We start from the raw sequence: 25,478 nt of genomic DNA, 5'->3' as shown, positions 1-25,478 counted from the left end.
CGAGCGAGTCGCAATTGGACTTTGCGGTCGCAGAACATCAAAGTGTGTGCGTGGATGTGGCACAAGCGAGACCCGAGAGAGCAGCACACGGAGTGGAAACAACTTTTAAGAATCGGCAGTGCCGGCACCTTTTTTTTTTCTCTCTCTTCCAACGTATTGTGTTGAATTCGTCCTCCAGAGCAAAAGAATGCCAAGAAACAATCCTAATGGGGATCCATTTTGTACAATACGCCAGGCATTGTTTGCTGGAAAAAGTCTGGATGTGGTTTTGCCTCGGCAGCCACCGGAGGGGAGAGGGAAGACCCCCCCCCAAAAAAAAAAAGAAAACACGCCGGACTGCCAGGCAGCCTTCAAAGGCTTTTCAATGCACTCGGCTCGGAGTTGAAGCAAAGGGCAGACATTCAGCGTCAAGCTTCATGCGCCACACATGTGCTCCAAATGCAAAGGGAGCGCCGACGGCCGCTCGCCAAGGAAGATTTGCGGCCCCCCCTCCCTGACCCCCACAAAACAAAAAACAAGCAAAACAGCAATGGGGGCCCGGGGTCAGGTCAGCGCTGCTCTACCGTCACATGACTCGAGTCGTCAACGTCGGCACTTTCTTGGCTGACGCGACTGAGACTCAAGTCGACTTTGACTTGAAATCTGCTGCCGGTGGGGGGGGGGAGAGATATCAGTATTTCCGAGCTCAAATTTGGGGGGCAAAATTCCACCGTGACAGAAAAGGCGGAGACTTCCAGACAACGGATGGACGGATTGGACAGACGCACGCCGAGACTGTCATTGACGGCTCAGTCAACTGCCGTCATAGCATTTCTTGCCGGATCTTCTCGGGGGATTAAGAAGATGTGCCTGTGAGTCGCGCATAAAAAGCCACAATTTTTAGCCACAACATTACAAATCTTCTTTGAGCGCGGCCTGTCCGGCGCGTGGAGGATGGCGACCGATCGGAAGGCTTTCAAAGCCGAAGCAAGCTCACGTGGTTTCTTTCTTTTTTTTTCCCAAACCGTTCCTCAAAACCATGAATGAAAGGTGACGGTGGGTGCGCCATTGAGCCGATGCTGCGAAGCTTCGGCTTCATTTTGAGACAGCTTCACCTCCCGGCCTCACTCCACTTTTCTTCCCCCACTCGCGCTCGCACGCAGACACCGGCGGCGTCGTGACATTTCTGTGGTGAGCCGCCAGCAGACTTGTCCGAACCTGCAGCGGAAAACCCGCGTGAGGACATGCAGCACGTCGTCAGGAAAGACGGATCGCCTCCCCCCCCGACTACCTTAGCCGGCGCGGCGGCCGGGAGCGACGTGGCTAGCCGGTGCACCGCGGCCAGGCCCCCCCCCCGTTTGGTGTGTGGGATACGCCGACCAAAGGGGGGATTTTGGAGCGCGGCTTGCAGGTCCGGGCCGTGCCGGGCTATCAGATGCGCGGGCGGAATGCGGCGCTCTTTGTTGGCACAACATGAAGGCCGGCGGCGGGAGAGGAAATGGGCGGGAAAGGCCCGCAGCCAGCCACCGGATAACAGCCCGATCACCTTTCCACCAAACAATCTGTCACTTTTCAAAGCCGCAAAACAATCCTCCGCTTTGCTTGGCCTCTTTCGGGGGGGGGGGGGGGGGGTGTATCACCCGTGGCACTTTTGGAACCTGCGCACGTACTTGGGAGTCAAGGCCTCCCGACGCTTTTTCTGGGTCCGCCTGCTCGTGAGTTGATCTCGTGTTGCAAAGTGAAGATGAGATAAGATAAGAAAACCTTGATTTGTCTCACAATGGACAAATTGCCAATTTACAGCAGCAAAGCCAGCGAAAGCCAGCGAAAGCGGCGGGCTGAGGGGCTGGAGGCAAATGTCGCAAGGCTGGAGCTTCTTGTTCACTTTAATTTATGTGAACTTCAAATAAATACATTTGCATATTTAGCTTTTTCGAATGCACTTTATTGGCTGGGAACGTATGCTTCATTTCATTTGGATTGCGTCAAGCACATCGAATTGGCTTGTGTAGGAAATGTATTACATCAACAAAAGTGCCTTGCGTCATTTCCGGCAGAAAAAAAAGATTGAACTCATTTATTTTCGTCATATCAGGACTTTCTTCCCGGAAAAAAAACATTTACTTCGCTTTGATAAGATTATTTTAATGGGAAAATAAATAAATATACATCTAAATTGTCCGAGAAAAACGTGATTGTTTGATTTCATGAAGTTCTGTTGCTCTCCGACTGGCCACGAGAAATGTCGCGTCATGCTTTGGTCGTCATTTGTCGTTCCTTTGTTTCATTTTTTTAACCGACACTTTACTGTCAAATCTAGAATTCTTGAATTGATATTTTCAAAGAAAACTGAGGCGTAAGTAACAGAAGGTTTGGGTGCGAGTTGTACCGTAAACGTGACAGTCACGCCACCCCCAGGAAGAAAAAAAAAACACGTTAGTCATGATAGGATCCGGGCTTTCTCCCGTGATGCATTGCGCACATCTGGACGCATGCGCACTTTCAGCTACGCTTCATCGGTGGACGTCCGTTGAGAAAGAATTTTAAAAATAGCAATCAAAAATATTTGGAGCAGTTGAATGAATGCGATATTACACGTGGCAAACTCATAGCCGAATGGCCACACGGCGGAAGAATAAGAAGGATTTTTTTTTCATGCGAGCTAGCGAGCTAACAGGCTAGCCCACGTATTTGGCTTCTTTGATTTCATGTCATTGGTGTCCAAATGTACCTTCTTTCCACGGTAGTCGCTTCTTTGGCCGTCTTTTTCTTCTTGAAATGGATGAAAAAGAGACGCTACTGCACCGACGTCAAACGACTGGACGGGAAAACGGTTCTTATTACCGGTAAATTGGGACACTTCCGGCTCTTTAATGTCGGGTTGTTGTTTTTTTTTTTTTTTACAGTCGGCGCACCTATTTGTTTGAGTCAGGCGTTTTGCAAGTCTCTTAAATGCCTGTGTGTGTGTGTCTATAAATCTATAGACACACATAATAAAATGTTTCAAAATATCACCACACATTAAAAAAAAATCTGTCACTTTTGCTTCGTCAATACAGCATACGGATTTGTATGGGGGTCGTAAAAATGGTCAAGTGCGGCGCATTCCATTTTTTATCTTGTAATTATCTTGATCATCAATAAAAACAAAAGCTTTTCGAAGCGTTTGTTTTCAACCATGGATTCGGGGTGGAATTGAACCGAGACGCGATCCAGCGGCACCGCCGTCCCGCTTCTGTTGTGTCTCGGGCAGGGGCGGCTTCGGGCGTGGGCAAGGAGACGGCCGTGGCGTTGGCCGCCAGGGGAGCCCGCGTGGTCCTCGCCTGCCGGGACGCGGACAAGGCGGAGAAGGCGGTGCGGGAGATCAAATCGCGCAGCCGCAGCCTGGCGGTGGTGGCCATGGAGCTGGACCTGGCCAGCCTGCGCTCGGTGCGCCGCTTCTGCGAGAGCTTCCTGCGGCGGGAGGAGAGGCTCGACGTCCTGATCAATAACGCAGGTGGGTCAGGAGCGGCCGCGTGGTGACGAAGGGTCTCACCTCAGTCTCGTCTTCCTCCTCCTCCTCAGCCATGCCCGGCGTCCTGGACTGGACGGAGGACGGTTTCAGCATGTGCTTGGGCGTCAACCACCTGGGCCACTTCCTGCTCACCAACCTGCTGCTGGGCCGGCTGAAGGAGTGCGCTCCCAGCCGCGTGCTCACGCTCACCTGCTCCAGCTACAAGTACCAGAAGCTGGACCTGCAGGACCTCAACTACAACCTGCTGCCCTTCTTCACCTACTGCCGCAGCAAGCTGGCCAACGTCTACTTCAGCCACGAGCTGGGCCGCCTGGCGCGAGGGAAGGGCGTCACCTCCTTCGCCGTGCACCCCGGTGAGATGCGGGGGGGTGATTTTGCTCCATCTCACGCTAACTGCGCTAACGGCTCTCCCACCCGCGTGCACTTGCGTGTCCAGGCTTGGTGCAGAGCGAGTGGACGCGCCACTACTCGTTGGCGGTCCGAGCCGCCGCGCGGGTCCTCACGTGGATGTTTTCGGCGTCCTGCGAGGCGGGGGCTCAGACGGTGGTCTACTGCGCCGTGTCGGACGAGGCGGCCCGTCGGGGCGGCGGCTACTTCGCCGACTGCCGGCCCGCCGCCCTGCGACCCTTCGCCCGCGACCCCGACGTGGCCAAGAAGCTGTGGGAGGCCAGCCTGAGGCTCGTCCAACTGCCGTGACAAATTTCTCTTGGAACAATCGCTCAAATTGTCGTCCGTTTGAGGAAATCGATTCGGCGAACGTGATGACAAAATGTTACCATTGAAAAGAGCGCCGGCCACTTTTCTCTTGTCCAAGCTCGCCGTTTTATTGAAGTACAAGTTGTCCAAGCAGCGGCAGAAAAGTAGCATGGCAGAATACGACCGAAGAGCACGTTGTATCGTACAGATTTAAAATGGGGGAGGGGGGGGAGGGACAAGACCAGCTGCAAGGTAGAAAAAAAAACAACAGGGGGTGATCAATGGCAAGCGGAGGCCAAGAAGGGAGCTTGTGGCTTGACTGGTGAGCGTGCGTGTCGTCTCTTTGTACAAAATGCTCATTTTCAAAATGGCTTCCTATGTTTCTATCCCATAAGCGCTTAAAACGCGGAGAAATTCCATGCGGGTGAGCCCAAAAGGTTGGTGGCACTGAAGACTCCAAAATGGAGTCCGTTTCACATTCCCCCCCCACCCCACCAACCACAACCACAACAACAAAAATGGAAGCAAAACAATATCTAGTTCACAAAATGTCTCTATCGAGCGATGGAGGAGAAGGTCAAGAGCGATTTTTGGATTTGTCTCTGGATGTTTTGTGACCAATAAAAATGTTAGACGGGAAAAGGAGGGACTGATTCCCAACGTGAATCATATGTCGTCAACGCGCTAAGAAAGAACAACACGCTTGGACTGCAAATGCTGCTAGTTTCTGTTTTTTTTTAAATGGGGGGGGGGCATCATCGGGTTAGAAAGTTTTGCCGCAAAATAAACAGCTTGAAAAAGGGATTTTCTCGAGCAGAGTCGTTTCTTTTGCGCTCAGAAGCGTTTCAATGAAAACTGTCAAAAGCCGCAAACAAAAGCAGAAGCCCCCTCCCCCTTGTATGCACCTTAACCGAATACGTTTTACTTGTATATCCATATTTACGCTCCGATGTGGCATTCGTTTATTTAAGGGGGGCGGTCAGCAGACGACTCTGCGTTCAATATTGCAAATTTTGAATGGGGAGGCGGTGGCCTGAGCGTTTTTGCAGAAATGAAAATAGCAAGATCACAATCGACGTGACGGGCGGCGCCGCGAGCATCACCCAGCGGAGGAAAGAAAAAGCCGCGGCACGTTTGCATACGTCCTGAACTCAAAACCAGACGACTTGTCCAACTAGAAAGCGCCGGCGTGGCTCCCTTTCATGCTACAAATCCGGAATCCAAAGTCTTGCAAGAAGGACTTGAAACTTGACGTGGTGTTTCCAGTGCAGTGACACAAGTCAGGCTTCACAGGGGGTGCGCGTGCGTGTGCGTGTGTGCGTGCGTGAGGGAGTTCCTGTTGGACTTTGGACTGGCGCCTCCCTCCGTCCCGCCCGATTGAGCGGATCTCCCCCCCCCCCTTCGCGCCACACCTGCCAAACACAAAACACAATATCGTTGTCTGAAAAGCAGTGACGCGGCAAAGCGGACGGGCTAAAGCGCACGACCTCCGCCGAGGCCCCAAAGTCATCCGTTTGATTCGCATTTTGCTTGTTGTCGGCCGGCGACTTAAGAGACGGACCGACGGGCCGATCAGAGTCGCTGGGGGCCTCGGCGGGGGGCAGGCGACGCCCCGGAGCCGGCGGCACGCGGACGCCGCGCGTACCCGACTACTGCAGCATGGCGGCGGGAGCTTCCGAGCGGTGGAAGTGGATGTGCTGCCACCTGGCGTCGCGGCGGTGCCACACCCGCGTTTCCTCCGCCTGCCTGGACCACGGCCGACCCTGCCCGTCCACGAACTGCGTCAGGCGGACGTAGGCCACGCAGGCGCCGTCTTCGCCCATCAGGTGCACGTGAGGGTTCAGGACGGTGGTGTGGACGGCCTTGTGGTTTTGGGGCGGCACTGGAAGGGACGACAAGCGCCGCAATCGGACATTTGGATCAAGATGCGAGCGGGCGTCATCGCAAGTGGACGCGTTTGGCGGACCGCATCAAAGGACGCGGCGGCCCAAATCCGATGGAGTCTTACGGTTGTCAAAGTAGAAACGGTGGAAGTCCAGGCCTTCCACCAGGTTGCCCAGCGTCTCGGGTTCGAAGCACGTCAAGGCCGGGTTGCAGATCTTGCTGCTCGGGGGGAGCAAAGCAGAGAGCGGCGTGAGGTTCCCGAGCGGGGGGGCGAGCAGGGGGGGGGGGGGGGGGCGACTCACGTGTAAGCCTCAAAGTCTTTGTTGTTGATGGCCTCAATCAGCTGCTCGGTCAGCTTGATGATTTCCTGCTTGCGGGCTGCAAAGTCAAGGGGGCGCCGTTCAAGAAGCGACAAGTGGCAGGAAGTGGCCATTGTGCAAGTGTGTGTGTGTGTCGGGGTGTGAAAATGAACGTGAGCGCGCGTGGGGGGGCCTCACCTTTGACATCTTCATCTTCCACGGTGGTGCTGCTGCTGTCCGACGATTCCTGCGGATCGCGCACACGCGCGCAGACGACTTTTAGGACGGAAGCGTTCGCGTACGTGGAAAAGTGGGCGTGGCCGACAGCCGACCGCATCGATTTCGTGGCACGGCCATAAATGAGTCGAGCGCAGGTCGCAGATGAAGGTAAGGATGGAAAGGGAGGAGCAGAAGGAAGCAAAGGGGAAGGGGGGGGGGGCGGGCCCTACCTTCGTCCCGTCCGCCGGGTTATGGATGACGGTGGTCTGAGGCTCCTGGAAGGGGGTGAGAGAGAGCAGAGGAGCAACGTGGGGGGGGGGGGGCAAACAACGACAACCAGGAAGTAGAAGAGAAACAGAAAAGGAAGTTAGTGGAAAGAAGGAGAATCCATCCAAGTGATCGGCGGAAACGCGGCCGCACACGCACACACTGGGACGAAGCTATTTTTAGGAGGGGGGCTTTTCAGAACGGATGCGGACCCGGCCGGGCTCCCGGCGCTACAAAGAGCCCCCCCCACCCCCCGAGTCGAGGCGGCGGGAAGCCGCGAGGGCTCCATTACGTTCGGGGCTTCCCTCTTCCACCGCCCCCCCCCCACCCCCAACTGCGGAAAAACTTCCCTGGGATCTCGTCCCCCAGACTAGCCATCAACAGGCACTTTGCTTTTGCACCTTTGCGAGCATTGCGCGTGCGGCATTTGTTCTAGCCAGTTATAGCGTTGGAGTTTCAGCCCCCCCCCCCCCCCCCCCCCAAAAGCCAAACGTGTGCCTGCCACAACCCGCGGCCGCCCGCACCTGCTGCACGTGCAAAAGGAATACAAGCAGCCAGACAAAAGGGGGAAAACTCAACACACACACACACATTGAAAGGCAAAGCCATGGGTGGGGGGGGGGGGGGGTCCAAGAGGAGGTGTTGGTTTCGAGGGTAAATACCAGAGCAGGTGAAGGGATGTTTCCTTTGGGGCTGGTGACTATTTGAGGCTGCGCAAGGAGAGCAGAAGGAGCAAAGTTAACAAGCAAGCTGTGCCTGTGCCTGCATGTGCCTGCTCATGCCAAATGCGCTCCAAATTCTATGGCGCACTGCAAGAAAAGGCCACCTGAGGGCAGCAGAGCGCAGAAGCTGAAGAGAAAGCCCAAAAAAAGGCACTGTGCCACCCCGACGCCACACTACTCAACTCCAAGTTAATTTGGCCGGCGCACGGCCGGCGGCGTCTTTTCCGAGCACGGCTCCGGCACTACGCCGCGTAGACGCCATCAAAGCTCACTTGATGGCAATTGATTCAGGGCGACACATTTGACCATCTGTCGTCGCCTGCAAATTTCCGTCCCGCGAGAGAGGGGCTCACGAGAGCGCCCGTCGCGAGCGTGCGGGAGTTTTTCCCGTGAGCGCTTTTCACCATCGTGTGCGAGGAACCTTTCGGGAGAGCGGACGAAAGCGTTTCAGCCGTGCACATGTTTGATTTCCAAGGTGGGAGAAGAAAGCAACGCGGCGGCGGTGAGTGAGTGGCAAAGAGATGGCAGGAAAGAAAGCAGCGGCAAAAGATGAGCGAGGTGGCACCAAAACAAAATCGCCTTCGCGGTCACAGAGGTCACGTCGGGGTGCCGGCGTGGCCCGAGCGCCGCGGTTTAATTCCAGTCTCGAGGGCCTCTAGCCGCACAAAAACTTCCCAAAAGGAAGAATTTGAGGTGACCGCAACATGAGCCCTGCGGAACGCCGCCTTGAAAAGTTGCTTTCAAAAAGAAAAGCGTCCGCTCGATAACAGCCGAGCCCCAACGGACTCCGAGATGGGCGACGCCGGTCAAAGCAACCGTGCCCGACAACAAAGGGGAAATCGCCCCCCCCCTGCTTTCAGGCCTCCGTTCTGCTTTTCGTGTCATGGTTGTTTTTCAAAATAACGCGGAGACGGCTTGGACGTTCCTCTGCTTAGACTGCGAGGGGGGGGCGGCTTTTCTTTTAGAGATGACTTGTGAAGGAGATTTGATTTTGGCAATGAAAGCAAAGATGGGGGGGGGGCCAAAACAGCATGCTCACCATATACTGCACAGTTGAGCTGGACTTGCGTTTCTGTCCTTGGGCCAAACGACGGACGGATGGATGGATGGATGGATGAAAGGAAGGATCAAATTTGGTAGACGGATGGATGAGGAAAAGGCAGGGGAGGGATGGAAATAGAAAGTAACCCATGAAATGGCAGCCGGAACAAAAAGCAAAAAAAAAGTACTGAGTTGAGAGACAGTATGAAGCCTCACCCATCTGGGAGAGGACAAAAAACAACAACAATTACCCCCCCCCCCCCCTTGACGTGTCACTGCCAAATGAAAGCTTAAGTGCTGAAGTCATGAAGGGAAACCAAAGTTGCATGAAACATTCATGCTGCAAGTTGCCAACGACGACGCAACGAAACGGAAGGACGGGAGCCTGTTGCTAGGCAACCATGGCATCTATTTTGGGCATCCGAGTTTCCAGGGTCCACCACCGGCAGCTATTCCTGGCATTTGACACACGCACACACATGAGGGGGGGGGGGGTTTCTTCTTTCTTGGACTCGCTAAGGCGCGTGCATTGAAGCGATCCGTTGAGGCCGTTGTCAACATTTTTCGGGGACATTCGCGGCGTCGACGACGGCGACGGGACAAAAGGCCGCAGGAGGAGGAAGCGGCGCGGGGGCGGCGGCTGCGGCGAGCGCTTACCTTCACGTCGGCCTTCTTGTTGAGCAGAGTCTTGGCCGCTGCAAGAACAAACATAAGGCGGAGACGCTCAGTCGACAGGCAAAGGCCCTCCGATCCCGACGAAAAGAAAACATTCCAGGGGGGCCGGGGGGCTGGGGGGGTCGTCCGGCCGGCCATCATCCAGCTTGCGACTTTGGAAATGTGGAGGCGAGGGTGGGTGAGGGGCAACTTTTTTCTAGGGCGCATGTCTGAGTTTGAATATGCAAGGGCCTGGCTCCCGGTGAGCCTGATTGGGGGGGGGGGGCATTCAGAATGCTGGATGGCAAGGGTGGAAAAAAAAGGCAACGGTGGTTTTGGGAAAACGACGCCATACAAAGAAGGGAAAAGAACATTTGATAGCATGCTAAGACAGAGTGGGGGGCGGGGGGGTCAAGGAGGCGGCATGCACGCGGGTGGTGCATGTCGTGCGCTACCTTGTTCCTCCAGCCCCGTTGCGGCGCTACCCGCCGTGACCGCAGGCGCGGAGGCCGGAGCGGCGGACTGCCTGCCGCCCACTGGCCGCACCAACGTGGGGGTGGGGTGGGGGGGGGGGGTGAAAAGGAAATGAGCGTGACACCAAGACGCTCCAATGTCCGAGCGCAGAGCAGGCCGCCGCGCCGGAGTGATGCGCCAAACGACAAAGGCCGGCGGGTCTAAAGTGTCCGAGCGAGACGGCCGCACAAGCTAAAGGGGAAGCGCTAGTGCTAACTTTCTTCCCGCAAAGCGGCCATGACAACGCTGGGTGACATCCGCGCGAGGCATCCCGTTGCGAGAAAGAAGCACAATCATTGGCTGCACCGCCGTCGCCGGCTTCCTCGGATCACGTCGAGCGTATCCGCTAACTCTTGTGCGGAGGACGAGGAGGAGGAGGCGGCGACTTACCGGAGAAATTGCGAGAGACCAGCATGGTGGTGAGGATGGCGCCCTGGGTGGGAAACAAAAGCAAAGGCGGGGTCAGGGACAGAAGAAAAACACAACAGAAAACAAAATGAACACAAATATTCCATTTAAGGGGGAGGAAGAGGGGGACTGGAAAAGGGGCCGACGGCACGGCTCATCAAACGCGATCACGTAAAAGCCATCCCGAGAACCGAGATGAAGACGGAAAAGGCGCCACCTTGAGCTTCCTCCTGGCGTTGAACTTCTTCAGGCACTCCACCGTCTCCTGCCTGTGCATCATGGAAGCCACCGTGGAGCGTTGCTACGACAACACAGGAGCACAATTTGCAACGGCGGCGGCGGGACGCGTCCGGGCCGCTCGGCGGGACACTCACGCAGACCCACGGGTGCTTGAGGGCCTCCTGGGCCGTGATCCTCTTGGCCGGGTTGATGGTCAGCATCTGATTGATCAGGTTTTTGGCTTCCGGGGTCACCGTGTCCCACTCCGGGGACGGGAACTGAAAAAAGGTTCACGGGAAGTGGGCAACGCAAAGGACGCCGGGCCAGAAGCAAAAGACCAAGACGCAAGCGCTTGACGTCCGCTCGCTGGCCGCTTTTTTGCCCGCCGACTTCACGCTGGGTGGAGTCACGCGTGCGACTCGAGGTTACAATTAGGGATGGGGGGGGAGAGGGGGCGGCTTCAAGTGGAAACCAAAAAGGCTTGCGCCTCCTAAAACATGCATGAGAGCGCCACGTTACGCAACGGCGGCTCCGTCCGCACTTTCCCACCTTTTAAGTTAAATAAGCCAAGCTAAAATAAGATAAGATAAGATAAGATAAGATAAGCTATCCTTTATTTGTCCCACACTGGGACAAGTGTTTCGCTTTCTCTGCAACAAGCGAGGTGCGCGCTGACGTGCTTGCCGTCTGCCACCATTCCAACCTGCCCGTTGACACCCCCGCGCCAATCCCCCCCACCCCCGTGTAACGTCAAAGGCGCGGCTTTTCTTCCCTCCCAATGGAGTGGAGCGGCCGCGATTGCTAGGAAGTGGCGCGGCGAGGGAAGCGAAACGCCCCCCCCCCCCCAGGCCAGAAGCGAGGGGAGAGCGGTAAGGGGAGGAGAAGAGAAGAGGCTCACGTCGTAGGCCCCGGCCTTGATCTGCTGGTACAGCTTGTGCTGGTCCTCGTCCCAGAAAGGAGGGTAGCCCACCAGCAGGATGTACAGGATCACCCCTGGCACAAACGCAGGCGGCGGTCAGAAGGCGAGCGGCCACGCCCGGAAGGCGCCGTCGTCTCCCCCCCCCGGCGCTCACCGCAGGCCCAGATGTCCACCGCCTTGCCGTAGGGATCCTTCCTCAGGACCTCGGGGGACAGGTAGCCCGGCGTGCCGGCGAAGCCTGCGCACAAGATATCGCGTCGGATATTGTTTCGATTTTCATGTCGGGAGGAAGGCGGGCGTCGGGCGCTCGACCCACCGAACCAGGCCTGCTGGTCTCCCTGCACCTCGATGGCCAGGCCAAAGTCGGCCAGCTTCACCGCCGCGTTCTTGCATTTGCTGGCCAGGAGCAGGTTCTCCGGCTGGAGGGGGGGGTCCACGTGTGGTGCGCCAGACACAAAACACAAAAGATGGCCGCCCTTTCCGGACACCCGACGCCCGGCCGGCTCATCCAAAAAACACTACATAAATGATCACCCCCCCCCACCCCCGCGCCCCCCACCCCAGCCTCTTCAAGCGATGAACATTCTGTAACTGGAGCTGCGTCTGCTCAGCCCTGGTCGACATCTTCCAGTGGACAAAAGTACAAAGCAGAAGGGAACCCCCCCCCCCCCCAAAAAAAAACAAAAGCCAGACTCCGCCTCACTCACCTTCAGGTCTCGGTGCACAACGCCCATTTGATGGCAGTGAAGAACGGCTTCCAGAATCTGCTGAATGCAGTGGCTGCGTGCAAAACACACACACACAGACTAAAAAAAAAAAAGAAGCCCTCGTAGCACAGATTTAAGTGTGTCAAGCAGCGAGCGACGGTGACACGCGGCGATGGAGAAGAGTCGCGGGAGTGCGATGGAGACTCATTAGCGGCGCTAATGAAAGTCCCACTTCCCGCCGCTCTCCAAGGGGGGCGAACGGCAGGCGCCCGGGGAAGCGGCCTCGATGCCATGACATGAAAAGATGACATTTGATCAAAAAGCTCCAGCCGCTCGGCGTTCGCCTCCGCCGGGATTTGCACGCTTTCCACAATTTCAATCTTCAAACCCTATTCGCGGTTTCGGACGCGTGACTTTCGGGGGCCAGGAGCCATTTTGTGGCCGTCAACACCAAAGCGGCGCGTGGATGGGGAGCGTCCTCCCTACCTGGCGTCGGCCTCGCTGTAGTACTCTCGGGCGACGATGTCCTCAAATAATTCACCTCCGGTCACCCTGCGGAGCCACACACATTTCAATCCAGCCGTTTCTATCTTGGTCCCCGACCCACACGGTAACCATGGAAACGAGACGGGCTTCGCACAGAGATGGATGCGGATGGCGTGGGAGCGCCCGCGCAAAAGGTTTGAAGAACGGATGCCAACGAGACTTACAAGTCAAAGAGCAGATAGTGGAAGGCCTCCTCGGAGATGCTGTCATGAAGACGGACTGCAACGGCACACAAATGCACCACGCCGGTCAAACGACGGCCATTTTGCCCGCTGGCGCTTTGCGCGCGCGCGTCCTCACCGATGTTGGCGTGTTTGAGCAGGCGGCAGATGCGAGCCTCTCGCTCCAGCTTCTGGTGATCTGAGAGACGACGTCACCGCCGAGCAGAAAAAGAGAAGAAATCAAAGCAAAGACCTCGGAATCGGGCCGGCGTGAATCCGCCGCGGCGTTTGGACGCAACGCTGAGCCTCGGCCGTCAATCAAATACGAGCCCCGCCTCTTTACGACCCTTTTCCACGCTGCGCATTTGGCCGAAAATGGGACTTCAAAGTAGGGCGACGTGCCCGTTTTGTGTCCGGGGTTTTGGTTTTTTGGGGACGTATTTCGATGGTCAAAAGCTCTACGTCGGCGCTTCGTAACCCGGTTTCGGTGAATCGGGTCTCATAACACACAATGTGACACACCCGGATGGATTTCATCTCATGAAAAGACGCTTGCTGCGATGACAGTGGGGGGCGGGGGGGTGATATGACACCAGCCTTGCCACCCCACCGCCCGAAGATGAACGGGCACACCCCCTGCCCAGGGTTCGGGACGTTTGAGCATGAAGAGAGCCCGAGCCTCCCCCCACCCCCCAGTCGATTTGGCTCACATTGGCGAAGGCCCTTTATTGGCAGCTGGAAAAAAGCCGCTATTGACTAATCAGAGCGGATCGCTCACACGGGGCATCGCAACATCGCGCTCGCTTGACAAGCGAGACAAACACGTGACACCAAAAGACAGTTGCTGAGACGTACTTGGTCTCCATACACCAAAGTCAAATTCTCTCTCTCCCTCTGGACACACACACACACACACACGTACGTACGTGAAATGATAACATTGACACAAAATGGAGGACAAAATCGGGTGACTATTTAAGCCGAATCCAGAAGCAGCGTTCTTATTCAAACGAGGGAAGAAAGTACAGAAACGAATAAATTGACTTCCGCCTTAAATGTCCTCGAAACGAAAAGTTTTCATCAGAAAATTAAAAAAAAAAACTGACAGCATTTTCTCAGCTTAAGGGAAGCTCGGTGTCAACATGTCGGGAGAAGGCCGATCTGTCACATGAAATCGAGGTCAAAATCAAGGTCAAATTCCAATTTTGGCATCTTGGGGCCAACGTGGGAGCGTTCGTCACCTCGTCCCTCATCTTGGACCATTGTTGCACAAATAAATCCAACTTCAAAATCCATTTAAAAAAAATTAAACCAAAAATCTGGACGAACTACGGGAAGCTAAAATGGCCTCAGCGCGACAACACCTGCCCAAAGCGTCACGGCCAAGATGGAAAGCGCTGACGGCAAGTCGTTACCTCTGGCAGATAACTTTTTGGTGTTGATGATTTTGGCGGCGTACTCCTGCCCCGTGCACAGCTTGACGCATCGACGCACCACTGAGAAGGCGCCCCTGAAAACAAACAAACCAACTCGAAAACATTTATCGGCAAAAAGATACGATTTCCAGTATTTCCCCATTTCAGAGAAGGAAATTTCTCAGAAAAAAACGGTTACATTGGATATTCTTTCAAAAAGAGTTGAATATTTTCAATGAAAGGGAATCTATTTTCGAGCGAAAAAAAGTTTTATACTGTCAATTAAAAAAAACGTTTTATAAAACCCCAACTTTCTATAATAGGCATCACATTTTCGATGAGAAATCGCACATTTGTCGGGGATAAAGCGCTACACTGCGCAGAAAAGTCCCATTTTCTATGAAAAGGTGATAAAAACATAATCGATATATGCCATCGATATTTCTCTTTTTGAGAAAGGTCAAATATTTTCCGTGAAATGATAGGATACTTTTGAGGGGGGAAATCATTTTTATGAAAACGGTCGAATGCGCGAGGTTAAAAAGACATTTGAAAATAAATTGGGACACGTCGAAAGAGAAGCATCATTTCCTCGCAACTCGCGGTGAGGGACTTCAACGAGGAGCAGTCGCCCCACAGCATTTCGTGCCGCCACGCTGGTCCATTGTTGACATTTTTCCAAACCGTCATTCGCTCGGTGAATCCACGTGCGCGCGCACGTCGCCGCGCGCACGCACAAGCCGAGACTGCCCGCGCGGCCCCGGAGCTCGGCGACCGTCGTCCCCGGCCGGCCCCCGCGACGCGGCGGCGCGTGGGACGCGTCGGTCGCCGGGCTCCGAAGGCTGTGTCCGGTTCGACTCACTTGCCGAGCTCCTCGTACAGCTGATACTCGTCCGTGAATCTCGTACAGGTCGTCGTGGCCATGTTTCCCGCTTCTCCTTCTTCTTCCTCCGGTCGAATGTTGTCCGTCAGCCGGCGAGGGGAAGGGGGAGTGGGGGGATAAACCACAACAGGTCCGCCCAGTACCCACAAATAAAAACAACCAAACAAACAAAAGTCAAGTCGTCCGGCACCGGAGAAAGAGGCGAGGCCGAGGTTTAATGGGGAAACGCCGAAGCGAGCACGGAAGGACTTTCTCTCCCTCTCTCTCTCTCCACGCCCCTTTCGGTTTGACAGCTGCTCGCTCGACCAGACATTTTCGTCAAGACAACCGTGAGACGCGAAGGCTCACTTGACGCGAAGGCTCACTTCCGGTCCCGACTTACAGATATGTCAAAATAAGAGTATTTATTTTCGCCCCCGACCCCACATTCACTTTTTTCTTAAGTTTACATGTTTAAATGTAAATGAAAAAGAAACGTATATTTCAAATGAACACGTCTTACTTAATAATAGTAACGGTTATGAGGTTTCAACCCTGAACTCACCTCTTGTTTCTCAGTGTATGCAGGATGAGCCAAATGTTGGTACTGGTATTCCCCCCGCCCCACATATGAAATGTTAATCACCGGTTTGAGGATTTAAGTGAAGAAAAGAGCTATGGGCTGAAATGGCAATGCAAAAGCCTCGGTCTCCTCCGAAGCTCCACTTAGTTTGCGGTACCTCGAATAGCGCCTGGCCGATTTCAAGATTTGGAAACAAATGACAGGATCTTCTAAAGAACTCCAAAATGACCCGGCAAAGGGAGCCATGCGCTCCCTCTTACGAGTACCGGTCCACAGGTGAGCAGCGGCATTTTGGACCCACTGGAGGCGTTCCACGGAGGATCGGCCGACTCCAAAGTCAAGTGCGTTACAGTCAACCGTCCCAGATGTGACAAAGTCTCCGTGCCAACAGGATATCTGTGAACCGTAATTACATCTCGACAAGAAGATGGAAATTCCTATCCGGTCAGACCGGTTCTCCTCAGTCATCCCACTGTGCTTCCACTCACACAAACTCGTGAAAGAAGAGTCAATAAATCATCGCGTGTTTGCGGGACAGCGCAGCGTTGAGGTGTGGGTGGTAGAGGAAGTCGCCGCCATTGGGGGTCTTGGGTGTAGGGGAGGAAATCATCAAAGGGGGCACTTTGTTGTTGTTGGGGGTTTTCGCTACTCGAGTGGAATTTTTGCAAGCTAGCGACACTCGGCAGGAAAATGACAATGTGAGACAATAGGCAAGGCCTGGAACTATTTATCAAGAATTACAGCTGGAAAAGCAAAGATGAGGCTGCGAAACGACTCCAGGGGGGGCATCAGCGCTTGGGGGGCTTGCCTTGTCTTTTGAGGGCGGTGATCCGGTTCCTCACGTAGTCCTTGATGCCCTTCCAGGAGCGCGTGCTCAGGGCCCGCGGCTCGGCCTCCAGGCACCGCAGACAGTCCAGCTTTTGCGGCACCTTGTGGTCTCGGATGAGGGCCATCATGTGTCTCTCCACGGCGGCGACCTCGCCGTCGCTCCACTTCTGCTTGCCGGCCGGCGAGCCGACTGAATTTGACACAAAGGGCGAGGCGACGCTTTGAAGCTTGCTCGGGACGCGGGCAAAAGCCATCGCGCGCCGACTTGCGGTTTACCTTTTGGCGCCCGCCGGGCCGCCGCGGGTTTGGTCGAGTGCGTCCCGGACAAATCGCCGACAGACTTGGCGGGCTGCCTGGCGCCTGAAAAGAAAGATCGTTGAGGATGTGAATGGGACATCCAAATGTACGCAAATAAAGGAAAAGATTGCGAGGAAAGAAGAAGGACGGGTGACTAATCCCTCACCTCCCGGGTGGACGTCGCCCCGAAGGCTCTCGGCTCGCTTGTCGGGCCCCAGGACCAGCTCCCTCTCGGCGGGTTCCAGGCTGAGGAGCTGCAAGGCGGCGGCGTGGCGCTTGCGAACGCCGGCCGACGTCAGCGCCTCGGGCTTTCGCAGCGCGGCCTCCTTGACCAAGGTCTGCACGCAGACGGAGCCGCGGTAGGCGCTGAGCGCGCGCAGGCGCCCGAAGAGGAAAGGGTTCCGGGCGGGGACGCCGCAAGCCTCGCGGACCCGCGCCAGGAGCTCCAGCGAGGGCAGGAAAGAGGCCTTGAGCAGGACGGGGACCATGCGGCCGCAAGCCGAGCGGATCTCCATCCTGCTGAAGACTCGGCACATGCCCCTCTCCAGCTCGGACAGCAACAGGTGCGAGGGCTCCCCCGCGTCGGGCTTCTTGATCGACTTCAAGGCGGCGAGCGGCAAGGAGGACACCTCGCTGCTGCGTCTCCTGTTGAACAGAACCATTCGGGCCAGGAGGGCCCTGGCCAGCGCGTCGTAGCTTTCGGCGGCGGGCTCCCGGCCCAGTTTCTCCTCGGCGAGGAGGTGGACTTTCTCGGCGTGCAGGTGGAGCCTCCGCACGTCGCGGGCGTCCGGCGCCTCCTCCCCGCAGCTCCTTTTGCTCCCGCGCAGGACCGACAGGGCGTCCGAGGAGACGGTCTTGGCCCAGCGCTTCCTGTAGACCAGCAGGAAGTTCTTGGCCGCCTCGGCCAGGGCGAAGTCGCCGCGCTCCAGCGCCCTCTCCTGGACCAGGCGGCACACCTTCTGCAGGGAGTAGCCCAGCTTGATGGCCAGCGAGGGGGCGGCGTAGGTGCGGGCGGCCGGGTCGTAGCCGGCCAGGACGTTGACGGCGGCCGCCACGTGCGGGAAGTTGTCGGGCAGGAAGAAGTCCTCCAGCCGCCGGAGCGGCGTGCGCTTCCAGGCCTCCATGACCAGCCGAGCCATCTGCCGCAGGCTCTGCCGCAAGTACTCGCGCCGCCTGTCGTCGGCGCCGTGGCGCGCCAACATGTCCTCGCCGTAGGCCAGCAGGACGGGCTCGCTGATGATGAGGCGCGTGGCGTCGTCGTAGATCATCTGCGAGAGGACGGCGCGCAGGCCGGCGCCGATGGCCGTGCGGCCCGCCGCCTCCAGGGCGCAGCGGGTTTCCACGCGCTCCTTGCCCGCGCCGGCCTGGCCCTCCTTCTTCCTGCGCCGCCGTTCGGGACAGCGCTTCATGTGGCAGGCCACGTTCTTCTTCATGTACAGGCCCCGGCAGTAGAGGCAGTGCAGGAAGTCCTGCGCCCGGCCCGGCTCGGGGGGCCTCTTGCGCGCCGCCAGCTGGCCCTTGCCGGTGCTCAGCACCCGGCGGTTGTGCGCGTAGTTGCCCTCGTTGATGAGGCGGTTCCACAGCCGCTGCCGCTCGCGCGAGCCTTTGGGGAAGCGCAGGGCGGCCGCCACTTGCTCCTTGTGGCCGTGCCAGCGCTGCAGGTGCCGGGACATCTTGATGACGGCCACGGAGCAAAACGGGCAGTGGTTGCGCCGGGAAACGCGCTGGCGGCTCTGCTGGCCTTGCTTCATGGCGTGCACCTGCATGGGAAAAGCGGCCAAGAAGCGTCCCACGAGAAGGGCTCCGCGATTTGAAGGCATTTGAAAGCAGCCCCCACCTTGACGTTCTTCAAGCGGCTCCACTCCGTCTCGGCGTCCGGCGTCCGGGCGTCGGGGGACGCGTCGGCCTTGTTCCTGCTGCGCAGGGACATGGCGGGGCCGCGGGGGGATCCGCGGGGGGATCCGCGCGAGCGGCGGCCGAGGTCTTCTCCCGCGTCCGACAGAGCGTCAGACACGTCGCCGTCGTCGCTCGGTACGAAAGCGGAGCCGCGGTCCGACGAGTCGGGAGAGCGGCCGTCCTGGGGAAAGATGACGGTCCGGTACAAAGGCCCGTTGATGCGATTCCTTCGCGGGGGCCCGCGGGGCCCCCGGTCAAAGGAATGGAAACAAGCAAAAAAGAATCCATATTGGTTGGGCCCCACCCCAATTAAAAGCCAGCAAAAAACAAAATCGGAACTAAGGTGCAAGAATCAAGGTGATTCTTGGCAGAGGATAAATAAAATATGTCGACGCAATACAAAGAGTAGAGGACACAAGCTGAGGTAGCCACCGTATGTCTGCTTTTTTTTCGGAGCCCGTTTGCATCTGCCATTTTTGCTTCCATTATTTTGTATGATTGCGCTAAAAGCGCTAACCGTCATCATTTTGTTTCTGATCGTCACTCCAAACTTTTCATCTCAACGCACAAGAGTTTAAAGTCACTTCCACAAAATGCGTCGTTCCTGCTGTAAAGTGAATAAATCATGTCGAAAAAAAAATAGTAAGACTGCGCAACGTGTCCACCTTAGTGGAGCGCGACGACGCAACGGAAATATTCGCAACCGGCGCGTCCAAAAATGAACAAACGCGTGCAACGTGTCATCTTACAGAGTCCGCCGGATCGCATGCAGAGTCTTCCGTCAAGTCGTCGTCGTCGTCGGCACGCTCGCCACCGCATGCTGGCTTTTCGCCACGCTCGCTGTCCGAGGGCGCCGCTTTCAGTGGCGTCGGCGGCGGTGGCGGCGACCCGCCGTCTGAAGACGCGTACCACTCCGGCTGACCCAAAAAAAAAAGACAGCAAAGCCTCGGAACGTGAGCGCGGAATCACAACGTGCACATGCCGATGGACAACGCACCTCAATTTTGTGCGGCGCCTCGCTTTGACACGGCGGCGACTGGCCCGCGGACAGAGGCGACTGCAGGGACGACATTGAGACATCATTCCACGCGCGTGGACACTCGGCAATGAAATCAACGTTTATTTGCCTGGGGGGCCGAAAGGGGCGGCTTCACGCAGACGTCGTCGTCCTCCGGAGGCGCCTCCATTTTGTGCGCCGCCTCGCTTTGACACGGCGGCGACGGGCTCGCGGTCAGAGGCGACTGAAGAGACGCGGAGACGACACTCAGACATCGTTCCGCATGCCCGCGTGGGACATTTGCCAATGAAATCAACGTTTATTTGCCTGGGGGGCCGAGAGGGGCGGCTTCACGCAGACGTCGTCCTCCGGAGGCAACGATTCCAGCTGGATGGGAAGAGACGACGCCAGTTAGACCAATTTGCAGAGAATCTTTGACAGCAGATCCCGATTTGGAAAAATCCATCCCAAAATTCGATGAACTCTTCAGCCCGAGCCCGCACGGGCACGCGCCACACTCACCAGTTTCTCCAACTCTGACAGCTGCTTGAGTAAGAGCGAGCGCTGATGTAAAATCATGGAGCGCGTTGTCAGCCCCTTAAAAGGAGAAGGAAAAAAAAAATAAAAGAGAGAGAGAAGCAACTTTGATGAATTGGCCGCAATCCGAGTGCTGCCATGACGGTAAAGGGCGGCCATTTTCCTCACCGCTATTGGAAGGGCAACATTGTTGTCGGCGTGAGCAGACTCATTCGAGGCTGCGGGGGGACAAAATGGATGAAGCCGTTTCACATCCCCTCTTTTCGAAAGCAATCTACTCTGTAATTATGTCGTGACTTGAGCACAACAACCCCCCCCCCCCCGAAATTATGAATAATTCATTGGAGATGCAATTTTTAAAACGTCATTTCTTCACCAAAATTCACAACCAGTGTTTAATCCATGAATGGACTAATAAGGAGAGACACGCATATGCTCTGTTATATTCAAAACACACAAAGTGTCACATTACCGCGACACGGCGTCGGGTCTATCCACTGAGATGCCACAGGGGGCGCCGACGAGGTTTGGCTGTGAGTGGCAGACACCTGGTTGATGCTCTGAAAAGAGCCCAGCGATGAGGGAGACTGAAAGGAGGGCCGCGCAGAGGGGGGTGGCGGCGCGTGTGCTTGATGGGCAGCCTGCGGCGGGTCAAAGCCGACGCTGGCGAAGAGCGAGGCGGGCGACACGTGGCAGTGGACGTGCGACGCGCACGCCAACGTGGGCATGAAGCCGTCGCCGGGCGTCTGCGGGTGGCCGTAGGGCGGCGACGGGTCCCGGCCGGACGGCGTGTTGAAGAGGGGGCTCTGCATGGAGATCGCCGACCAGTCCTCCTGGCTCGACCATACCTGACTCTTATTGGCTGCCGTGTGGTCCATTGTCTCCGGTGGCTCCCGCTATCCTTGGAGACCAGACGGAAATGACCGGAATGAGCTCGTGCTACACCGAAGGCACGTTCGTTCCTTCCCCGAAAAACAGGATCAAAAGCAAAGTCGACCAGAATCATCAGCCATCCCGGTGAGCGTGGAGGAAAAAGGGGGGGGGGGATCACATCTGCTTCAAACAACAAAGTGGACGCAGGAAAATGCCCGTGTCTTATGCGTTGTGTCGTATCATTTTGTCATTTGATGTTCACTGTTCTTTTGATGGCGGCGCTGGCGCCCGCAGCGGCTCCTCTTGTTGTCTGGTCGAGAGGAAAGAAATTTCATCTGTGCTGTATGTGGCACAAACAGCGCATTTGACAAGAAAGCTCTTCTTGGCTTGACTTCTTTTGAATAATCGTCTGCTCTATTGTCACGCGTCGAGGCTGTTTGATCCAAAAAGTCGCCTTCGAAATTGGGATTTCAACCCGGATTCGATGCCGGGCTTCTTTGCGTTCGTTAGCTTGTTCGCTCGCGTTCGGCGGCGAAGTCTACTTGCCCAACAACTTGAAAATTGATCAACGTGCTCGTAGACGAAAACTTTTGATGTGACTTAAGAAGCAAATTGGTGAGAAACGCAACATACCCGACACCAGGCACCGGAAGCAATGCTGCTCGCGGGATCTAATGTTTGTCGTTCCCGGAAACCGGAAACGATTAATAACGCTTCCGGTTCAAAGCCGGCTTTAGGAATTCAAACAAGAATTATTAGATTTTCAACTCTGGTTTAAGGTCTGCTTTCCCATTTGGATTGTGGGTTAAGGCCAATGTTAAGATTTGAAGTCACGCTTTCATGTCAGGGTAAATGTTTTTTTCTTTCCGTGAGACCAACTTGAGACAAAGTGACAGCCAGTTGAGAAGCCACGCGGCATTTGGGCTTTCTGTGCCTTGGTGTTGTTTTCTTGGGACGCTCTCTAATGTATTGATGACGGGAGGGGCTCGCCCCCCCACCCAAGACCCCTGAGGAGGAGGAGGACGAGGACGCGCGTGACGTAAGATGGGTTCTATTGCCCCCTGGAGGCCGGGCGGGAGAAGTGCCTGGACCGGTCTAAAGATCGGCCTCACGGGCCCCCTCGACGGACTCGCCGTCAGGCTGGAATTGAGAGGGGGTGGGGGGGCATTGAAAAAATAAATCAGGGCATCATGAGCATTTCTTGAAAAAACTTGACATAGCTACTAGTTGCTTAGAAAAAACAACAAGGCAGCCGTTGCATCGACGTTACTGTTGTCAACGCTTCATTAGGCGACCCCCCCCCCAATATAAGGATGGCATTAAGAACAAAGTTTATTTTTACTTGGGCTGCATAAACAAAAGCATTTTTTGAATAACAGTAATCTTGATCGAGCTTTCCCTGCTCCTCAAAATTGCATGTGGGAGGTGTAATTATGTAAACGAGTCCAATTGTGACGCCGCTGTTGGTTGAAGGACAAGAAAAAGACAAATTTCAGTTCAACAAAACATTTATTTGGTGTTATAATTTTACACTTGATAGATGGACGCGGGACGCCACAGTCCCAACTATTTTATTTACGACAGAAAAAAAGAAGAAACAAAAATTCAGAGTCCCTCTTTCACAATATGTCCGCCAAAGATTGTCCATTTAGCAGCAGTCGCCGTTCCTTTGGAAGCGAAGGTGGCCCAAAGCAGCAGCGCTGAGGAAGATCGATTCGATTAAAAAAGGGATGACGCCAAGGGGAAACAAATCAAATTGTCATCGCGGCCACCGTATCGATACCACGTGCGCGCAAAATACGCACTTGCGGGTTTCGTGCGCGTTACCTCAGTCAGGACATCTTCTGGAAGACGAAGACCAGGTAGATGCTGGTGGCTTCCCACTCGGACCTGCTGAGCGTACCCAGAGGGATCCCGGCGGTGGCGGCGGCGCCCGCCCGCTCGCGGTGCTCGCGGGCGTGGCGGTACTCGTCCTCGTCCTGGGCGGTGAGACGCCCGCCGTCCCGGGCCGGGAACTCCTCCAGCGAGGCCATTTTCATCAGCAGATCGCGGTGGTGACTCAACTTGACCTTGTCCCTGTAGAACTCGCCGAAGCGCTGCTTGCTCACCAGGCGCATGCCGTAACGTGAGGCCATACGCGTCAGCAGAGGGAAGTAGACCAGGAACTCCGGCACGTCCACCACCTAACGTGCGGCGGAAAAAGAAGTTACAAGTCCCGATTGCCATCCGGAGTCAAAAGGGAGAACCAGCGCGGAGCGGGGCCCCGCCCATTTCATCCACTGATACTGGAGCTTTTCAAAAATCGCTTCCAGAGTCCCTCGTTTTTGGGGTTTTTTTTCCTTCCCCTCTACAAGTAATTAATTAATCAATCAATTAACTAACTAATTAATTAATTAGCGGATTAATTAACTAATTAATTGAACAGTGTTTTTTTTCTTCTTTCTACCCACATTCTTGCTGCTGGAGGCTGTAAATTCCCCCAGTGTGGGACAAATAAAGGATATCTTGCAATGTGTCGCCAGAATTCTTTTTTTCGATCCACCGGCGATCGGAATTGTCGGACGGGAGGCTCGCGAAGCATGAAAGAAGCGCGAAAGTAAAAAAGGAACTTTGCCGAGGGCGCCGAAGATTCGCTCCCGCCGCTCGCCTCCATGGTTTCTTGGCACCCCAAAGGCGTGCGGGGGGAAAGGCCGTCAAGAGAGCGCCTCACCTGCTCCAGGTTGAAGTGGTACTGGCATCCGAAGAGCGGGTAGTCGCCCCTGGTCCGGAAAGTCACCCGGAAGACGTCGTTGCCGAAGGAGAGCGAGTCGGACGCCTCCAGCCGCTTGACCAGCTCGTAGGCGTCGGGCGTGGTTCCGATGAAGTAGCCGCCGGGCTTGAGGCGCTCGCAGGCGTTCCTCAGCATGGTGTCGGCCTTGGCCCGGCTCTCGAACGAGTAGTGGTACACGAACTGGCAGCTGCAGATGTCGAAGCGCAGGTCGGGGCGCTCCAACTTGTCGGCCAGGAGCTCTTTGGTGCAGTCGGCCGTGATGAACTGGGCGCTGAACATGCCCTGGTCGCCGCGGCCCCTCCTCCGCATGTGCTCGTAGCGACTGCGACACTGCTCCACCGACACGCCGGCGATGTCGGCGCACACCAGGTGGCCGATGCCGCCCTTGCGCCACTTGAGCAGGTCGCCGCCCTTGCCGCAGCCCAGGTCCAGCACCGACAGGCGCCGGTGGCCGGCGTCGCGCAACCTCTCCACCGTCTCGCCGATGAGGACGCTGAGGACAGATCGACGGGGTTCGGAGCATATGGAATCGTTTTGGGTTTTTTTTTTTCCTTTTTAGCCCAACGCATGTTCTCATACCCGGCAAAAGAAAATTTCAATCCATCGGCTGCTTCGTTCAAAACAAAAAGCTCTTCGACCTAAATGAAAGCAGAATGACTTGCAGACCACGTCCTTCATCGAACGCATGACAAAGACAATTCGGGTTCAAACGGATTGACTAGATTATTTTTTTTCCCGCAGAGAATCGTAAACTTCGAATTTGATGGCTGCCAAAAACGCTTCGACGGGGTCAGGCGGCGCGTCGCGCGACACGGGCTTTTCTTGGAACAGAAGGGGGACCCGAGGACGCTCATTGGCGAAGCTCTGCGGGTGGAGGTGGAGGTCTTTCCCGTTCTTGCTTGCGGCGTCGCTTCGGCCGTTCTCCGCCGTCACGTCAAGAGCTCCCGTTTGTTTTCATTGTCGCAGAGAAGGTGTGGCTTGAGCGCTGTCACGTGACTGACCCCGCCGAACCAACATAGCGTCTCCTCCCCACCCCTACTTAAGTAGTTATTTGGAAGATAACTCGTACGGTTCTAAAGTAATATTTTTCTTACTTGAGTCCAGGGTTTGTCTCCCCTCCCCAACTCTGCTCACACACGGTGTCGGGTTACTATCTGAGAGAATAACAGTGACCGGTAGAAAAGAACGTGCCCACCTCTTCAACCAGTTGTTGAAGTTCCGCATGTAGAAGATGCGGCTTTGGCTACGCGCGGTCAGTCCGGCCTCCTGAAGCCGGTTGTAGTGGTCGGCCACGTTTGTGTTGTGGTCGACCTCGACTCCCGGACGCCTTTTTGCGGTGGGCTCATCGTCCTCGTCAGCTCTTCTCTTCAGTATCGTGCTCTTCTCCTTTGTGCCGTCGCCAAGAGCGTCCATGTTTGTTGCGCTTGTGTATGTCGATGAGGCGCATGCGCGGGAGACCGTTTCCGCCCTGAAAGCATTCACTTCCGGGGTTAAAATGGATTCCTTTCCGATTTTACTTTTCGCGAAAATTAGTTCAGTTCAAAATTTAGCATAAATAAAAATAAAGTGCTGACTGTGGTCTTCGACGGATAAATGATCGCCTCGGACCTCCTTTTAGTTTCCGGCGAGGCTGCGTGTACCGACGGCGCGTGCGCAATTGCATTGCAATGCC

The 25,478-nt window shown here is 55.8% G+C and overlaps 4 protein-coding genes across 12 annotated transcripts; 1 reads left to right on the top strand and 3 right to left on the bottom strand.

Annotated features, from left to right (window-relative positions):
• The first annotated feature begins 2,456 nt into the window (after positions 1–2,456).
• si:dkey-174n20.1 (uncharacterized protein LOC796174 homolog) lies at positions 2,457–4,331 on the top strand. Its single transcript, XM_052069082.1, has 4 exons — positions 2,457–2,825; positions 3,233–3,475; positions 3,544–3,846; positions 3,930–4,331. The coding sequence occupies exons 1-4, from the start codon at positions 2,705–2,707 to the stop codon at positions 4,187–4,189; spliced, it is 927 nt and encodes a 308-aa protein (XP_051925042.1). The 5' UTR covers positions 2,457–2,704; the 3' UTR covers positions 4,190–4,331.
• Positions 4,332–4,695: 364 nt separating this feature from the next.
• Positions 4,696–16,056, bottom strand: LOC127602673 (calcium/calmodulin-dependent protein kinase type II subunit beta). 7 transcript variants are annotated; one of them, XM_052068978.1, is made up of 21 exons: positions 15,026–16,056; positions 14,164–14,258; positions 12,888–12,947; positions 12,752–12,806; positions 12,528–12,593; positions 12,042–12,114; positions 11,651–11,753; positions 11,489–11,572; positions 11,314–11,408; positions 10,571–10,693; positions 10,414–10,497; positions 10,179–10,221; positions 9,731–9,811; positions 9,279–9,316; positions 8,620–8,652; positions 7,521–7,568; positions 6,571–6,619; positions 6,376–6,451; positions 6,198–6,292; positions 5,835–6,071; positions 4,696–5,601 (listed from the first exon to the last, which is right to left on the bottom strand). In XM_052068978.1, exons 1-20 carry the CDS (start codon positions 15,085–15,087, stop codon positions 5,839–5,841), a joined length of 1,596 nt encoding a protein of 531 aa, XP_051924938.1. In that variant the 5' UTR covers positions 15,088–16,056; the 3' UTR covers positions 4,696–5,601; positions 5,835–5,838. The 7 variants fall into 7 exon arrangements, with proteins under 7 accessions (XP_051924938.1, XP_051924931.1, XP_051924932.1 ...); XM_052068971.1 differs by lacking the exon at positions 7,521–7,568 and adding an exon at positions 6,822–6,866 and having other exon boundaries at positions 15,026–16,054; XM_052068972.1 differs by lacking the exons at positions 7,521–7,568; positions 8,620–8,652 and adding an exon at positions 6,822–6,866 and having other exon boundaries at positions 15,026–16,052.
• A 263-nt stretch (positions 16,057–16,319) lies between these two features.
• On the bottom strand, positions 16,320–21,753 carry LOC127602636 (uncharacterized). 3 transcript variants are annotated; one of them, XM_052068905.1, is made up of 12 exons: positions 21,670–21,753; positions 20,636–21,346; positions 20,332–20,381; positions 20,149–20,223; positions 19,954–20,013; positions 19,757–19,870; positions 19,627–19,686; positions 19,379–19,546; positions 18,571–18,810; positions 16,900–18,493; positions 16,713–16,796; positions 16,320–16,626 (listed from the first exon to the last, which is right to left on the bottom strand). In XM_052068905.1, the coding sequence occupies exons 2-12, from the start codon at positions 21,039–21,041 to the stop codon at positions 16,397–16,399; spliced, it is 3,081 nt and encodes a 1,026-aa protein (XP_051924865.1). In that variant the 5' UTR covers positions 21,042–21,346; positions 21,670–21,753; the 3' UTR covers positions 16,320–16,396. The 3 variants fall into 3 exon arrangements, with proteins under 3 accessions (XP_051924865.1, XP_051924868.1, XP_051924867.1); XM_052068908.1 differs by having other exon boundaries at positions 19,757–19,795; positions 19,993–20,013; XM_052068907.1 differs by having other exon boundaries at positions 20,636–21,064; positions 21,670–21,731.
• Positions 21,754–22,526: 773 nt separating this feature from the next.
• Positions 22,527–25,289, bottom strand: rnmt (RNA (guanine-7-) methyltransferase). Its single transcript, XM_052069049.1, has 4 exons — positions 25,002–25,289; positions 23,747–24,299; positions 22,864–23,219; positions 22,527–22,736 (listed from the first exon to the last, which is right to left on the bottom strand). Exons 1-3 carry the CDS (start codon positions 25,217–25,219, stop codon positions 22,869–22,871), a joined length of 1,122 nt encoding a protein of 373 aa, XP_051925009.1. The 5' UTR covers positions 25,220–25,289; the 3' UTR covers positions 22,527–22,736; positions 22,864–22,868.
• Between the last annotated feature and the right edge of the window lie 189 nt (positions 25,290–25,478).

Source organism: Hippocampus zosterae, chromosome 6 (genome assembly GCF_025434085.1).
Source record: "Hippocampus zosterae strain Florida chromosome 6, ASM2543408v3, whole genome shotgun sequence".
Lineage (NCBI taxonomy): Eukaryota > Metazoa > Chordata > Actinopteri > Syngnathiformes > Syngnathidae > Hippocampus > Hippocampus zosterae.
This window is presented reverse-complemented; position numbering and strand designations above follow the sequence as displayed.

Excerpts from the sequence above, each read along its gene's own strand:
- si:dkey-174n20.1 (XM_052069082.1), top strand. The coding sequence starts at position 2,705 with ATGTACCTTCTTTCCACGGTAGTCGCTTCTTTGGCCGTCTTTTTCTTC. Across the intron at positions 2,826-3,232 it reads GAAAACGGTTCTTATTACCG|GGGCGGCTTCGGGCGTGGGC; the intron begins GTAAATTGGGAC and ends TGTCTCGGGCAG. Across the intron at positions 3,847-3,929 it reads CTCCTTCGCCGTGCACCCCG|GCTTGGTGCAGAGCGAGTGG; the intron begins GTGAGATGCGGG and ends TTGCGTGTCCAG.
- LOC127602673 (XM_052068978.1), bottom strand. The coding sequence starts at position 15,087 with ATGGCCACGACGACCTGTACGAGATTCACGGACGAGTATCAGCTGTAC. Across the intron at positions 9,317-9,730 it reads AACGGGGCTGGAGGAACAAG|CGGCCAAGACTCTGCTCAAC; the intron begins GTAGCGCACGAC and ends TTGTTCTTGCAG. Across the intron at positions 6,452-6,570 it reads GGAAGATGAAGATGTCAAAG|CCCGCAAGCAGGAAATCATC; the intron begins GTGAGGCCCCCC and ends TTGACTTTGCAG.
- LOC127602636 (XM_052068905.1), bottom strand. The coding sequence starts at position 21,041 with ATGGACCACACGGCAGCCAATAAGAGTCAGGTATGGTCGAGCCAGGAG. Across the intron at positions 20,382-20,635 it reads AGACCCGACGCCGTGTCGCG|CCTCGAATGAGTCTGCTCAC; the intron begins GTAATGTGACAC and ends GTCCCCCCGCAG. Across the intron at positions 20,014-20,148 it reads TGTCAGAGTTGGAGAAACTG|CTGGAATCGTTGCCTCCGGA; the intron begins GTGAGTGTGGCG and ends CTTCCCATCCAG.
- rnmt (XM_052069049.1), bottom strand. The coding sequence starts at position 25,219 with ATGGACGCTCTTGGCGACGGCACAAAGGAGAAGAGCACGATACTGAAG. Across the intron at positions 24,300-25,001 it reads TTCAACAACTGGTTGAAGAG|CGTCCTCATCGGCGAGACGG; the intron begins GTGGGCACGTTC and ends ATCTGTCCTCAG. Across the intron at positions 23,220-23,746 it reads ACCACTTCAACCTGGAGCAG|GTGGTGGACGTGCCGGAGTT; the intron begins GTGAGGCGCTCT and ends GCCGCACGTTAG.